The 16,976-nt window shown below is 40.3% G+C and overlaps 1 protein-coding gene and 1 pseudogene across 2 annotated transcripts; both read left to right on the top strand.

Annotated features, from left to right (window-relative positions):
* The first annotated feature begins 1,159 nt into the window (after nt 1–1,159).
* LOC131297975 (probable galacturonosyltransferase 13) lies at nt 1,160–7,059 on the top strand. Of its 2 annotated transcripts, none has more exons than XM_058323215.1 (6): nt 1,160–2,059; nt 2,787–2,842; nt 2,998–3,156; nt 3,749–4,339; nt 5,282–5,584; nt 6,096–7,059. In XM_058323215.1, exons 1-6 carry the CDS (start codon nt 1,840–1,842, stop codon nt 6,378–6,380), a joined length of 1,614 nt encoding a protein of 537 aa, XP_058179198.1. In that variant the 5' UTR covers nt 1,160–1,839; the 3' UTR covers nt 6,381–7,059. The 2 variants fall into 2 exon arrangements, with proteins under 2 accessions (XP_058179198.1, XP_058179199.1); XM_058323216.1 differs by having other exon boundaries at nt 1,274–2,059; nt 3,001–3,156.
* A 1,202-nt stretch (nt 7,060–8,261) lies between these two features.
* Nucleotides 8,262–16,684, top strand: LOC131336096 (chaperone protein ClpB2, chloroplastic-like; annotated as a pseudogene).
* Nucleotides 16,685–16,976: the final 292 nt, after the last annotated feature.

Below are 16,976 nucleotides of genomic sequence, written 5' to 3'. Positions count from 1 at the left end.
TTTTTGACACTTTCATATATCATATTTCATGTATCCTATCAAATTCCTTAAATTTTTTCGAGTATCTAAACATTAACAACAATTGAATGGGGAACGGGGGGCTCTGCTGTCCTCTCCGAGCCCTCCGATCTCGTTCCAACGATCGAAAACGTTTACTTCGTAAAGGTTAACTTGATCGGATATCATTAAGTGCTTGATTGGAACAAATATAACTTGTCAATAATAGGTTCAAATGGATTTGATTCAGTGTTTCGAATCCATTTTTTCATGATAAAAATGTTTCAATGAGGCACTTAATGATATTCGATGGAGCTGATTTTTTACAAAATTATTTTACTCGACGAGATCTAAGAAGTTAACGTTTTCGATTATTGAAACTAAACCGGAGAAGGCCCTGCTCGACCCAGATAACAGATGCCGTCCCTCACTAGGGGCAGCATAGCCCTCGGTCCATTGAATGGAGACCTGGCCTGGCACTTGAATTATATATAAAAATAAAAAGACAATTGACGGGAGAATATGCCCTGCCCTTGAATAACAAACGAGAGCTGCTACCTATACAGATAAAAGTGTACAAATTTTTTATGGGATCCACCACGAGTTCCACATAAATGATCCGAGCCGTTCATTAAATGCAAAACACTTTAACATTGGTTCTCGTGAAAAATCAAGTCAATCCGATAGTTATAGGTTCTCAATTCAAACATCTAACTTTTCATTGAGATTTCAAAATAGTGAAATGTGAAATGATTGAATCAAATACCTATAAGTATCAAATTGAGCTGATTTTTTTACGAGAACTATCGAAAAAGTGTTTTACATTTAATAAACGGCTCAAATCGTTTGTGTATAACCCGTGGTGGGCCCCACAAAAAAATTCGTGCACAATCTGTACATGAAAATGTCTGTATGGATAGACTTTCCGTAACAAACCCAGGGTAGGAAACCGTAGGAGTGTTAATTAGTGTAGCAGAATTTTTAAACATTGAATTCCTCAACGACCAGGGCAATTTATTTGTTCATCAATAATATAAGTAAATACGTACTAATCATCCGCTTGATCTCCTCCTATCCCTAAGCCCAACAGGATTATCTTAGTAGTATAGTAGTACTCCACTTAATATTTAAATCTCAAATCAAACTTTCAAAAAAACAATCATAGCTAACGTAATCTCCTCCAAATGCCTTTCCCCCTTGAATGTAGGAAAACGGCTCAATTTAGGCTCCAAATTTCTCTCCCATTCGTTCATTCTCTCTCTCTCTCTCCTCCAAATTACCCCCGTAATCATGTTTTTCTCTCTCTAAACTAATGTGCTTCCGTCTAATTCATTTTCCCTCCCTCTTTCTCTCTCCTCTTACCTCTCTCCCTCTCTCTCTCCAACATGATTTTGACTCAACAAATCAATATTGTTGATTTCACACAGTAAAATTAGAAAAAAATACTCCTCGTATTGAATATTGATCGACCAAATCAATAGCAATTTGCACAACAAAAGGCAAGTAAAACAACCTCTCTCTCTCTCTCTCTCTCTCTCTCTCTCTCTCATCCACTGTTCCGATCCATGGAGAGAGATACTCCGATTCATTGATCCTTCCCAGCCTATTCGATTCAGCTATAGATACAGAACATTAATCCGGTGAATCTCCAACCCAATGCCAAGGCTCCAAACAGCCGATTATTCAACAGAATTCTCCTCTTCAATTTGCTGCTGCAGTTGTGGTGGATCTGATGGTGAGAAATCTGGGGGCGGGTTTATTAGTAGAACAAGAGGAGGAGAATTGGCCACGTGATTATTCCTTTAGGGTTTTCTCGACCAAGAAGGTGCAGAATCTACGACGATGCAGCTTCACTTCTCACCTAGCATGAGAAGCATAACGATATCGAGCAACAGCGAAAATGGCTTTAGTAATGACTTGATGAAGATCAAGGTCGCGCCTCCCCACATCTCTTATCGTACGCTCTTCCACACCATCCTCATCTTGGCTTTCCTCCTGCCCTTCGTCTTCATTCTCACCGCCGTCGTTACCCTCGAAGGTGTCAACAAGTGCTCCTCTTTCGGTAATCATACATACAAAAAATCGCTTCGCATTTTTTTCCCGCATTTTATCGTATTTTAAGATTCCGTTGCGTGATTGTGATTCCGCTTGCCATTTGGAACGTTGATTGTATCCCTGCGTTATGATTTGCTTGCGATTTTATCACGTAGATCTATGTTGCGTTCGTTATGTTGATCGCATAGTCCAAACGGGCTTTACCCCGGCTATAATTGGGCCTTGCTAGTGGATAGTGGGATTGGTCGGCCTTTTTGATATTACAACATCGCTTCATTTTATTGCATTTTCTTGTATAGTCCAACCAGGCTTTGCCGTGGCTATAATTGAGCCTCGCTAGTGGTGGACGGTGGGGTTGGTCTCCCAAGATTAGTCCAGCTGCACATAAGCTGGTAGGCAGTGGGATTGGTCCCCTAGGATTAGTCAGGTGCGCGTAAGGTGGTAGGACAACTAAGTTATCCAAAAAATATGGTTTGATTATTATTCTATTATGTGGCCGTGAAAAGATCGCAATGTCAGAGTATTGGATACATTTTAGTTTGGTTTGAGCAAAGGGAAATGATTTGAAGAGAAAAAAAATGCAAAGAAAATACACATAAAAATCAAAAGTTGCTTTTTGATTATTATCCCATATTGTTTTGCTGTCTTTGGATGGTTGCTTTTTGATTCCTACCGTTGCGTATATGTTTGTTATAAAGAAGTGACCAATCGTTTCATTCTTTTCTTTCTTCCAGGTTGTTTAGGCAGGCGGTTCGGACCAAGGTTTCTTGGTAGGGTTGATAATTCAGGGGTAATTAACATTGCTATTCCCTCAATTCATATGTAGTCGTCAAATTACGCAGTACAAAATTGATATATTTTGTATCATTCTTATTTTTCATTTGAAATCAAATGCTCTCCCTCAAGGTGTTTTTAAACTGAATCTTCATCCTGATGGTATTGCAGCAGAAGTTGGTTAAAGATTTTCACAAAATCCTCAATCAAGTCAGCAGCGTGGAAATCCCCGATGGCATGAAGCTTCCTGAGTCATTTAATCAACTTGTCTCTGAAATGAAAAAGAACAAATTCAGTGCGAAGGACTTTGCTTTGGTTGTAAAGGGAATGGTATGTGGTGTATTAGACAGAAATTAATGCAATTTTGTAGTTATGCTTGTGATTTCATTTTATCCAAGAAGCACGGATGCGAACACCAGACACGAATACGACATGGACATATGGAACCATCATGTTAGTAAAAATTAGGACAAGGACCGAAGGAAGTGTAGAAAAAATTGGCATTATATTCTTACCTGTAGATTCCTATGGAAAACGATAGAATTACTTTTATATAATTAGTGGATTGGAAAGTAAAGGAGAATAATGTGGACATTGTGAATATATAAAACAACTGCGACTAAATATGTATTCAAGAACTATGCACCCAACTTTCCAAATTTTGTTAGGAGGAAATGCAAACTTCTGTCTACCTGTTTATATAAACCATGTAACCAAATTTTGGTTCTTGCAATATGTGGAGACCATATCCATTGGGATAGTTTCCTCAGCATGACTTGTTTGAGGGCATATCACTCCACATGTGCAGAAGAGAGCAAAATGTTAAAACAATGCATTTTTTTATTATTCTCCTCTGGACTAAGTCAGCTCTACTATGTTTTGCACCTGTTATTTCAGCTAAAGTGTATTTGGTCTTGCACAGATGGAGAGATCTGAAAGGGAGATCCGGGAGTCAAAATTCGCAGAACTAATGAACAAACATTTTGCTTCAAGTGCCGTTCCTAAAGGGATCCACTGCCTCTCTCTGCGTTTGACGGATGAGTATTCCTCTAATGCTCACGCCCGCCGGCAGTTACCTTCACCCGAACTACTCCCTTCGCTTTCCGATAACTCATACTATCACTTTGTTTTGTCATCCGACAACATTCTAGCAGCTTCAGTTGTAGTCACGTCTACTGTACAGTCATCTCTAAAACCGGAAAAGATAGTTTTCCATGTCATAACTGACAAGAAAACATATGCGGGCATGCATTCGTGGTTTGCCCTGAATCCTATCTCTCCAGCTATTGTTGAAGTAAAAGGTGTTCATCAGTTTGACTGGTTGACAAGAGAGAATATACCAGTGCTAGAAGCTGTAGAAAACCATTATGCTATTCGGAACTACTACCATGGGAATCATATTGCTGGGGCTAACCTCAGTGACACGACTCCACAGATTTTTGCTTCAAAATTGCAGGCTAGAAGCCCAAAGTACATTTCACTGCTTAACCATCTTCGCATTTATTTGCCAGAGGTGATTTTCTGTCTTATTTCAATACACTGTCGTCTGTGTCATTTTCGAAGCAATAAGAAATAAAATCCTTGCCGTGCTTGATTGAAAGCCAGTGTATTTGAGGATTCATGTTTCAAACCAGGATTAAATTGTGGTTGAAGAAAGCTCTCTTCCTCTCCCTCCCTCCATCCTACGCTCTCGTTCCGGCTATTTGCACATGACCTCTCATTGGACAACTTATTTTCTGAATGCTAATATGATCTACCTACACGGCTACACCATTTCCTACTGTGAATATGTATCCATGCTTTATGGGATGTAAATCTATCCATTGTGACAAAATAAACATTAGTTATTCGGATACAAGCCAAATCAGATGGACTTAATGTTTGTATGATAAATTATTACTTTTCTTAACCATAGCTGTATAACAAGTTATGAATGTTGTTGAGTATGATATCCTATCTGAATGCTTAGTTTTCAAAATTTATGATTTGGATTCTTGTTTCCTCTAATTCATACTCCTATGTCGTAACACAACTGTTATATAGGATTATAAGTCATGGTGGAGCTCAATTCCTCAGACCACATATCTTACCCCATAAGCAAGCTTCTTATCTATAGACTACATCACTACATTATCATTCAAAATAAAATTTTACATTGTTTTGAATCTAAATGCATATATTTCCGAAATTCGTATAGCTTGAAGATTCGACTGAACCCTTGCAATTCAATTCACGTTTTTGATGAAACACAATTTCAATTCACAATGTCGGCTAATTTGTTAGAGCTTGTCCCACCTTGGACATTAGCACCTCCAAGCAATGGGCCTCCTGACCTAAATTGTAGTGTAGAGAAGCTTACAATGAACTTTTATATATTGTCTCCCAGACGCCCACTCTGAACCACCGCCCTCTTTGGGAGAAGGTGCTGACAATGTTTCCTATTTGTGCTATGCAGCTATTTCCAAATCTTGACAAAGTGGTTTTTTTAGACGATGATGTTGTAATTCAGCGTGACCTCTCTCCACTCTGGGAAATTGACCTTGGTGGAAAGGTTAATGGTGCTGTAGAAACCTGCAAAGGTGAAGATGAGTGGGTAATGTCTAAGAGGTTCAGGAACTACTTCAATTTCTCACATCCTCTCATAGAAAAGAATTTGAACCCTGATGAATGCGCATGGGCTTATGGGATGAATGTTTTTGATTTACGTGCATGGAGGAATTCAAACATAAGAGACACTTATCACACCTGGTTGAAGGAGGTAATCTCTTGTAATTTGGATTTCTGTCAGACTTCTGCAGATATGTTTGTCCTCTATTCTCCTATTTTGGCTCAAGTCTGAGAACCGGACAGAGGATGTTTTTTTGTCATAATTTAACTCTTATTTTTGTAATTCCTGTCCTTTTCTAATTGTGTCACGTTGTTTCAAATTTTCAATAGAGTCTAATGAAAAAATCATTTTCTTACAGTCGCTCTCCATGATCATTTTATAGGCGCCTAGCTCTCCAATGATCATTTTATGGGCGCCTGTGGTAGACACTGTGGCCTGCAGCTCATTTAGCTAGACAAATAAGCACATGCCCATCATGATTTTGGCGAAGTCACTGTATTCTGATTATGAATCATGTTGAAAGTTTTCCTCTTCAAAGTTTCATTGCAATTTTCCTCTATGGACTTTTACTATTGATGAGTACCTAGATTTTTGTCATGAATAATTATGTAATGAACATACTCATAAGCTCTGATTTCTTAATGGTACTCGATCTTTGCAGAATCTGAAGTCAAACATGACTATGTGGAAGCTGGGTACTTTACCACCAGCTTTGGTTGCATTCAAAGGTCATGTTCAAGCAATCGACCCGTCTTGGCATTTGCTAGGTCTGGGCTACCAGAACAAAACCAACATTGAGAGTGTGAAAAAGGCTGCTGTTATCCACTACAATGGCCAATTAAAACCATGGCTTCAGATAGGCTTTGAGCATCTCCGTCCTTTTTGGACCAAGTACATTAACTACTCCAATGATTTTATTAGGAATTGCCACATTTTGGAGTTGTAGTTCTTCATCAACTTAAACAAGAAGAGTGGGCAAGAAGATGAAATCACTGGAGGGGTTGCAGGATTCCCATGCTTTAGGAGCTGCATCATTTGAGAAGAGAAATAGAAGGTTGGCCAAAATGAAAGCACCTTTTCAGTCCAAATATCCTGCAGTCCCCATGCTTGAGGAGCTGCATCACTGGCATGCAATTCATTCTTTTAGTCGGTCATAGAGCAATCCGTCGAGTATTTCTTCTTGTGTCCAAAACGAAAAAGGACACATGTTTGGTCTTCCTGAGAGGGGTCTTTGCCTATTTGTTAGTGCTTAGCAACTAGAGTCAATTACTGGAAGAACATGAGAAAACGTGCCTATGCATAGATGACTTCTGCTATATAGAATTGGTACCACGGGAGATGAAAGTTAGAAACCCAGCTCTTTCGATGACCCCAGTTAGTCCCAATAGTCTTGGAGACGTATCTTTTTTTCTTTTTTGCTTCACCTCATTTTCTATTTGGTCCATTTTTTGGATATCATATGGTGATGATCATTGTTTTAGGTGTTAGGTATAGGAGATTGGTCTGTCACATGTTTGCTGAATTGAGGAACTATTTGGAGGTTACAAAGAACATTTTTTGGGGGGTTGAGTACGATTCGCGAGAGCCATTTATAATACGGAGTATGCAGAAAATTGTTTGTACCATTTTTCTGTAATTCATCCGAGGCTTACCCTATATCCCTATACTTATTTGGCTTCACAAGTTTCATTTCGCTTCCAGAAGTTTGTCATTCGAACACGAATTTCTTATCAAGAAAGAGTATTGCCTTATTTCTAAGGTACAAAGCTCTCCTGACAGCTCTTGTTTGTTGCTGTATTCCAAATGAAATCATAGGGAGGGTGAGTACTTCCTGTTTCTGAAAACAGCTGATTAGATCACTGGTGCAAAAATTGTTTATCCATAACCTATTTTGACAATGTCAAGGATAAGCCTGCATTCTAGAAACTTCGCACCGAGGGATCCTACTATGCTGCATTGCGGGGTTGTAGCGCGGCGATCTGGTTATCCATTTTGGTGATAGAGGGCTGGGATTTTAATTCAAATAATGGACGGCTCGAATTAATAGGAGCTCAAATTAAATTTGAGCCAATGGACGGCTAGATCAGCCGCCCTACAACCCCACAGCGCGGGTTGCATTGCAGGACTTTCTTCCACCTCCTTCACTCCTACTGCCTCCTTCATTGAATAGTTCTAATGAAAGCCATTTTAAAAGAAAGATGTGTTAAATCTTAGATCTCGTTTTGTTAACATTCTTATTTTTTAAGTACTTATTTTTTTTAGCGAAACTTTAGCAAAACCTACCTCAGTTGCAGAAACTTTTTATTTGGCATTCACCAAAGATAAGTTTAAAAAGCGAAAATCCTATTGGTACCGTAGGGAAAATGCACCGACGGCCACTGGACGTCCGTCTCCGGCCACCGGACGGCCGATCCGAGCCGTCCAAAAAGTTTAAAAAATAAAACCGAATGGGCCTTAACGAGAATCAATGGCATCCGAGGTGTGTAAGGTACTTGATCCGAGTACCCTTTTTTCGTGTATATACACGTATATACATATATGGACGAAAAATGGGTGCTCGGATCAAGTACCTTACACACCTCGGATGCCATTGATTCTCACGTAGGTCCACTCGGTTTTGTTTTTTAAAATTTTTGGACGGCTCGGATCAGCCGTCCGGTGGCCGAAGACGGCCGTCAGCATTTTCTCTACGGTACCATCGGTACCGATAGCAGTACTCAGAAAGGGACCCCCGAACAAACCTAAAATCCCATCCCCTGTATAATCATCATCCTCGTCATCGTAGTATCCTAACCTCATGCAAGCCACGTGCGCACCCAAGCACAAATCTCCCGCCCTTCCTTTGTTCTCGAACACTCCCCCCAACTTTTTCAAAATTCCCACCGAAAGCCCCACCGTTTCCTCAAATTCCACTTCACCCACCGCCCGCCGGTAAATTCTCAGACCACCGGTCGCCGGTAACTCTTTTGGCCTGGTCGCAGAGTGAAAGATGTCTTCCACGACGTCGTTTTCCGGGCCTTCGTGTTCTTCCTCCTTCAAATTTTAACTTCTCTCAGCCACCGCTCTCGGTAAAACTATACGGCAATCGCGCCGTAGCTTTCAAAACCCTAAATTCGCTGGGATTGAAGACGGAGAATAAGAAGAAGGAGAGCGATGTGTTTATCGCGAGAAGAGCTGAGCGGTCAGATAGGAGGAGTTGCGTCGTTTCGTGTTCGGTGCGATGCTACAAGTGAGAGGGTAAATCACTAGCTTATCTGTTTGTAGTTCGATGTTTTGCAGACTCCAATTTGTTAAATTCTGGATTTTGGCTCTTTATGTAAAACTGTATCTTACCAATTTGAAAAAAAAAATAGAAGTACGAAAACGGAAAAACAAGATCCTCTGTTTTGGAGTATCCTTGGCAATCTTGGCCCTCTCCCAGGACATTTTTGAGTTACATCTCGGGGGCGGAGCTGTGTGGTGTGGGACTGGAGGGCGGTGTGGCACGTGCCACCTCTGGTTAAAAAAATTACACTAATGGAAGTCGATCAGGTATTTACCAGTATGTGATGGTAAAAAATGAATGGTTCAAATCAAAAAAATAATATATATCTCCAGGACTTTCAGTATAAGTCACAGACTCACAAGAGAGTTGGACCTACGAAGTGTAGGACATAGCTTGGCTTTGCACTCAACCTTTCTCTTCGTGTTTTTACAAACAACATGCAACAATTCTAGTGAACTCCCATCGAGCATCACCCTCTATCCAAATTCTGGCTCCACCAGTATTATATCGATCTCCTTACGTGTCCCTCCCAACGAGTTCAAGTCCTTTCTATACCACTGTTACAGTGTATTTCTGGCTCTCAGATCAAGTTAAATATTTTTTATCCCTCAAAATTTCTACATAATCCAACGGCCAAAAACACACCAATACATGGGTACACAGACTTTTCGGTAGAGAGGATTTGAGGGGCCTCCCAATACATGTTTTGGCTTCAGCGTGTCCAATGGGTTAGTGTCCAACACTTCTGTGTTTCTTAGCCATCTCTAATTACTAATCGTCCTTGATTTAGTCACACAGTAATCATTTTGGAGATCCTCAAGACATGATTGGAAAACGTCGAGGAAGGGAAAGGTCAATATTGGTGAGCTTAAAAACAAAGTTTTGCTTTTAATGGAAGCGAAATAATTTGTCAAATTGTAAAGTTCTTTTGGGTAAGTCAAATTGTAAAGTTACGTCTCAGTTTCCTCCAATCTGAAAGACATTATGGAACAGGTGGTGTTTTTCTCTTCTGTGTTTGTGTATGTCTGAGTCTCTTCGACCTATAATTGGTAGTCGACCATTATCTGGACGAACAATAACCTAGTTCATCTTGGCCAGTTTAGCTCCATTATTCTGTGGAATAAACAAATGGAGCTTGTGAACCATGTCTTACTTTTTTGATGGATATTTTAGGTGTACGGACTCGGAACTTTTATCCCAAAAAACAGAAGGAAGAAGGTGTGGTGACTTGGTTTGGCTTTGTTACAGATTACTCAACAAGAGTTCACGGATATGGCTTGGCAAGGTATTGTGTCTGCACCAGAAGTGACAAAAGAGAACAAGCATCGGATAGTGGAGACGGAACATTTGATGAAGGCCCTTCTGGAGCAGAAGAATGGCCTTGCTCGCCGTATCTTCTCCAAGGCTGGTGTTGACAATACCCGTCTCCTAGAAGCTACTGACAAGTTCATCCAATGCCAACCAAAGGTGACACCGTTATTCGAAGAATTTCATTAAGAATGATGTTTTTCTTCTTGTGGGGCACTTTTCTATTTCTTGCTGGTAAAGGTTATTCGTGGTCATTCTTTCCATTTTGAGATGGCCGATAAATGATGTTCATTTAAATAGCAATAAAAATGCATTTGGACGTGGGAAAAAGTTGGGGCAAAATGGGAAATAATGGCCTCGAATTTATTATATATTCCCTCAAAAAGTTTGAGGATTGTAAATGCAGTTTATTTAAATATCATGACATGTTATTCTGTACACACATGGGTATTATCTAAAGTAGTAATTCAACATAAAGTCAATTTGTTCATTGGTGCTCTGAGGTCAGAGGAGCATGAAGAGGTTAAACATAATAATGATCACTCAATCAGTATACCGTTGTTAAAAACGAGTCTGTCCAATCCAACTATATGTTAGTTTCTAATAATTCCATGTCCACACATCTGTTCAATTCCTCCAGGTTCACAGTGAGCCGGGTGGTTCAGTGTTAGGGCGAGATTTTGAAGCACTGATACGGCAAGCTAGAGAATACAAGAAAGAGTACGGTGATTCCTTTGTGTCAGTTGACCATTTGGTGCTTGGTTTTACAGAAGACAAAAGATTTGGGAAGCAACTGTTTAATGATTTCCAAATTTCCCTGAATACGTTGAGAAATGCCATACAGGCTATAAGGGGACGGCAAACAGCCAATGATCAAGGTGATAGAGGTCGTCTTTTTTAGCTGTTACTATTGACCTGGTTTGTGTTTACTTGATGCCAGGTTTAAGTACATTTTAACATCAAGGAACTTGCGTTATTATCATGTTGAGTTCCTTTTTCAATTAGTGGACCATTTCCTTCAGTTTGGCCAGTCCAAAAATACTGTGCACTATCATTATTGGGGAAGTCTTCATAATTCTCGTACAGACGCTGAAGGGAAGTATGAAGCACTGGAGAAATATGGCAATGATTTGACAGCTATGGCAAGAGAAGGAAAGCTTGATCCAGTTATAGGAAGAGATGACGAAATACGCAGATGTATCCAGATTCTCTGCCGGAGAACTAAGAACTATCCTGTGCTAATTGGTGAGCCAGGGGTTGGGAAAACTGCAATTGTTGAAGGGTAACCTCTGTTCCACTGAGGCACAGAAATGTTGTAGAGGAGAGTGAGTCAGGAGACAATGTTCTAGGCACTCTTCTTTGTTTATGACTTGACTTCAGTTGGTGACTTATTAGGTTGATGATCTATGCTCAATTCTTCTTGCTGCAAAGATCATCGACCAACTTTTTAAATGGGAAATAGTGAGTACAAGTATTCAAATATGAGCTGAGACTAAGCAGAAAGTTCTTCACGGAGTGACCTTTCTTGTTTTAATTTCTTGTGGTACTACTTTGATTAGTCACATCTTAGCTGGGTGTGGGTGCTTTGAACGGTATATGAGGTTGATTTTTTCCTTATGTTGGCTAGTATAGAACAAAATATTTCCTTTTATGATATCTTTCTTATAGATCTCACTATTCCTCTTGGGTAGGCTTGCCTAGAGAATTGTGCTAGGGGATGTACCTCAGGCATTACTGAACCGAAGGGTGAGTAGCTAATTTAGCACTATTTCATCAAGTTCTGCTGAGAAATAACTGTGCGATAATCTTGGTGTTTAGATAATCCACTTTATGTTTCAACTTGATATCCCTTGATACGGATGCACTCATTGCTGGGGCAAAATATAGAGGAGAATTTGAAGATCATCTGAAGGCTGTGCTAAAGGAAGTAAAAGAATCAGCTGGTCAAATTATTCTTTTCATCGATGAAATCCACACAGTTGTTGGGGCAGGTACTTGCTTGATAGTTTATTTCTTTTTTAAAGTTGAGGCCTGAGGGGGAATTCATGGATATTGTTTGTTGTTGTTTGGGTGCGGAGTTGTCTATAATATCTTTGAAGTACTTTCCCCTTGGTTCATGAATATGTTGATCATTTCACTGAATACAAATTTCGGTTCTGGACCTGGTTGATTCCTTTTACTTTGGGATAAGGTTGTTGTCTGTTAGATAGCTTGATATACTTTGTTAGGCCCATTTCTGAACAGCTTAAGCTGTCATCAAGTCTGGAACATCCCTCAGGAGCTGAACCTCTTTGCTCAGGTTGTGAGATTTCTTGGGTTCATGTCTCTTTGTCTGCATTTGTTCCCCGTTTGCATTATGCTTCTCCCCTTTTCAATCTTTTGCAATATATGAAGGTTTGTATCTCCATGTGCAAGACAGGTTGCACGTGGGGGAGGGTGTTATATACCTTGATGTTGGGCCCATTTTCTAATTGCTTAAGCTTTTGGGACAATTGGTAACTTAACACTGTCATGGTTCATGAGATGAAAATGAATAGTCTGTTGACTTCTGGGTCAGGTGCTACTGATGGTGCAATGGATGCTGGCAATCTCTTGAAGCCCATGCTTGGTCGCGGAGAGTTGAGATGTATTGGTGCAACGACAGTGTACGAATACCGTAAATATATAGAGAAGGATCCAGCATTGGAACGCCGTTTCCAGCAAGTTTTTGTTGATCAACCTTCAGTAGAAGACACAATCTCAATACTCCATGGGTTGCGTGAAAGATATGAGCTGCATCATGGAGTCCGTATTTCTGACAGTGCTCTTGTTGCGGCGGCAGTTCTCTCAGATCGTTATATCAGTGGCCGTTTTTTGCCTGACAAAGGTATACTCCTTCTGCCCTTTATGTTACCCAGAATTCCATTTTAGCATGTCCCATAATGTTTGTCACTTTGAAAAAACTTGGTATCATTCCCATTTTGTCCACAATGGACAAATTTGAGAATCTAATGATTGCGTTATCACAAATCACAATGGGCAACTGAAGGGTATTTTGGAAAGTTAGAATTTAAAGTGCTATTGTTTTGTCTCCACAGTCAGATTTCCCAAGTTGGACCAATATTGAGGGATGAGGGGCTACATGAAATACAAACGCCTAAATAAACTTGACATAATGACAGCCTAATTGGCTATAGGGATATCATTTTGCTGGAATTGCCATCTGGTGTGACTTCCGTTAGGCAAGGCATGCCACTATCAAGACAATTACTAGTGATATTATCTTATTCTACTTAGGAGACTCTTACTAATCGTTATGCTTGTTCTCATTCCAACTGCAGCTATCGACCTAGTGGATGAAGCAGCTGCTAAGCTGAAAATGGAAATCACCTCAACGCCTACTGCCCTTGATGAGATAAATCGGTTAATCTTAAAGCTGGAGATGGAGAGGCTCTCTCTAATGAATGAAACAGACAAAGCCTCCAAAGATAGGTTGAATAGCATTGAGGCAGAGTTGGCTTTATTGAAAGAGAAACAAGCACAGCTCACCAAGCAGTGGGAGTGCGAAAAAACTGTCATGACACGCATACAGTTGATCAAAGAAGAGGTTTGCCAGTCTTTTTCTTGTTAGTCTCAGTTTTCCTCTTCACTATATTCTCTATTCTCGTGTTTAAAGTGTATGGGGACAATTGCAATGTGCCCTCTTATCTTTAGCATGCAACTGATTTTATGTGGTTTATGATGAGTTCAGAGTTAAAATCATCTGGACACAGCCAGAACCCAGAAAAGTTGGCGAACAATGTTAAGGTTTCGCTTGGGCAAGCGAAAAAAGCAACTTTTTTGGGCCTTTTTTAGAACCTTAGCCTCTTTTTTTTTTCTTTCTTTCTTCCAAAAGCTTGAGTTTGAATGTTCCAGACAGCTTAGCTTTTGTGGCAAATAGCCAGAAAGCAAAAAAGCTAGACTTTTTAGACATCCCAAACAGAAGGAAGAGAGCGCTCGGAGAAGCACTGTCCATTACTGACAAATGCTCTCTCTTTTGTACAGATTTTATTTTGATCATTTCTTTTGCACAGATTGACAGGGTAAATCTTGAGATTCAACAGGCCGAACGAGAATACGATCTTAATCGTGCTGCAGAACTTAAGTATGGAACATTGACCTCTTTGCAACGTCAACTTGAAGCTGCACAGAAGGAATTGGAGGAGCACGCGAGATCTGGGAAATCCTTGCTCAGAGAAGAAGTTACTGCAGACGATATTGCTGAAATAGTCAGTAAATGGACTGGCATTCCTGTTTCCAAGCTAAAGCAATCTGAGAGGGAAAACTGTGACATTTGGAGGAAGAGCTGCATAAGCGTGTTGTGGGCCAAGAACCGGCTGTGAAATCCGTCGCCGAGGCTATCCAGCGATCTCGAGCAGGTCTCTCAGATCCTCACCGTCCTATTGCTAGTTTTATGTTCATGGGTCCTACAGGCAAGGATCAAAATTGCATTTCGGTTTATTGTTTCGGATAACGTAGAGAGGGAAATGGTCAAAAGAGGGAATTGGAAATTGAAAGAACTAGAGATGTTTACAAACATGAACTGAGTGCACAAAAGCCTGATGATTGATGACCAATCATAGTTATTGTCATTGATTGATCCACTGGTTTTTAAAAGCAAACAAGTATAAAATCAGAAAGAAAATGTTAGTATGAAACAGAAGCTATCGAATAAATCTGAATCCGCATTGACACAACTTTTTTGTTGCTATGTTTCTCTGCTATATTCTTCCGTCTTTCATACGAGAGACTGAAATTTCGTTATTCTGCTAGTGCTTTGTTTCAGGCTCTTAGAATATGGAAACTTTTGGACTGTCTCGACAGAAACAAATGGAAATTTTGTTCCTTGCCTACAGCTGTTGGAAAGACAGAGCTAGCGAAGGCACTAGCTTCCTACTTGTTCACTAGCTTCCTACTTGTTCAACACCGAAGAAGCTCTTATACGTATAGACATGAGTGAGTACATGGAAAGACACGCAGTTTCAAGATTGATTGGGGCCCCTCCTGGTTACGTTGGGTATGAGGAAGGTGGACCGCTGACAGAGAAAGTTAGAAGGAGGCCGTATTCAGTTATCTTGTTTGATGAGATAGAGAAAGCCCATTCTGATGTGTTTAATGTGTTGCTTCAAATTCTGGACGATGGAAGGGTGACTGACTCACATGGTCGCACTGTTAGTTTCACCAACACTATCATCATTATGACTTCGAATGTTGGCTCGCAATACATACTTAATATGTATGACCAGAAGTTACCGAAGGAACAGGCCTATGGGACTATCAAGCAGAGGGTGTTGGAGGCAGCAAGATCAGTATTCCGTCCTCAGTTCATTAACCAAGTTGATGAGTATATTGTTTTCAAGCCCCTGAACCGCGAGGAGATAAACCAAATTGTCAGGTTACAGGTAGGTACCGCGGGTTGCTCTTGACTGCTGGCTTGATTGCTAAAAATCTAGGAGTGCAAAAAAAAAAAATAATAATAATAACAATAATAGCATTTGTACTGTCTCGTGCGTTTTTTATAGGGAAAGGTTTATAGTGCTTTGGCTACATAAGTATATTCCAGGGCATAGTAGGACGTGGAAGGTGATAGTTCCCTTCCCAACTATATCCCATCCCCCGTGTAGTGAACGATTCTGGGGCTGCAGCCAAAGTTAACCAAGGACGGACTGGGGGCAGAAATTGAGTGGGGGCGATCGCCACCCCCCAAGTTTAGGAAAAAAACCATATTCCTGTAGCAGTACTAGTTCCAAATATCTCAAAATTATGTGCATCTGACCTGTGGGTTCTCAGTGTATTTTCCTTCGTTTCATGAGTGAAAGCACCTTGTTTTGGGTATGGGTTCTCTCCTTCGTTTCGTGAGTGAAAGCACCTTGTTTTGGGTATGGGTTCTCTTGCACACAAGTTTGGGTTGGGTAACCCTCTGAATATAATGCATGGGTGTATTGACCAATACTCCTACATTTTTGTGTCCAGATAGATTGGGCGATCTACGACCAATTTTGAAATGCCTAACTAGCCTAGTTTCTGTCTCCCTAAAATGGAGTGGAACTGTGGAAGCAATCTGTTTGAGTTTTCACTGTATCTTTGGAGAATTCGTAGCCACCCATTGTTTTCTTTTATTTCAGCTGGAATTTGCCTGTGTACTCCAGTTCGAACGAGTGCAGGAGAGGCTAGCTGATCGAAAGATTAAAATCCAAGTAACAGATGCTGATGTTCAATTCCTTGGAGAACTTGGGTATGACCCCAATTATGGTGCTAGATCGGTGAAGCAAGTGATCCAGCAGTACATTGAAAATGAACTTGCAAAGGGCATCTTGAGAGGCGAGTTCAAGGAAGAAGACACTGTGCTAATAGATACAGAAGTTATGGCATCTTCTGATGGCCAACTTCCCCAGCAGAAATTAGTCTTAAAGAGATTAGAACCTGATTCAGATACTTCTGCAGCAGAAAACTGTGAAGCGCTTTCACAAACTCAGTAGACAGACTTGTGTAGGATGTATGTATAATTCCCTCGGACTCTGTTACTGTCCTACACACCATTGTATAATGTATGTATAGTACGTATATACCTCACTAGAATGAACCATGGCACCAGTTTTGTACAGAATTTCGGCAAGTTTATACAGAATATGCAAGGTATAGCAGCCTGATGCTTGGAGTAGAATGGTGTTCTTTTCTTACCGTCTTCAAGAGCAAGAAGTACCCTCACCAAAACCTTACCGCTAAGGTTGTGTTTGGATCCTGATTACCTGTGGAGAGAAGAAAATGTGGTAGATTGTGATGCTAATTTTCTCTTTTTCATTCTGTTTTCTATTTTCCTCCGAAAATCTCTTCACAAATACATGGCTGCATCAGATGAAATCCTGAGAAAAGTTCCAAGAAGGGTAAACCAAATGAAAGGGAAATAACTTGATACACCAACTAGAGTGAAATTGGTGAAGAAGTCCAATT

The sequence above is a fragment of the Rhododendron vialii genome, chromosome 8a (genome assembly GCF_030253575.1).
Source record: "Rhododendron vialii isolate Sample 1 chromosome 8a, ASM3025357v1".
Lineage (NCBI taxonomy): Eukaryota > Viridiplantae > Streptophyta > Magnoliopsida > Ericales > Ericaceae > Rhododendron > Rhododendron vialii.
Note: the sequence above shows the minus strand (reverse complement) of the source record. Positions and strands in the feature narration are given on the sequence as shown.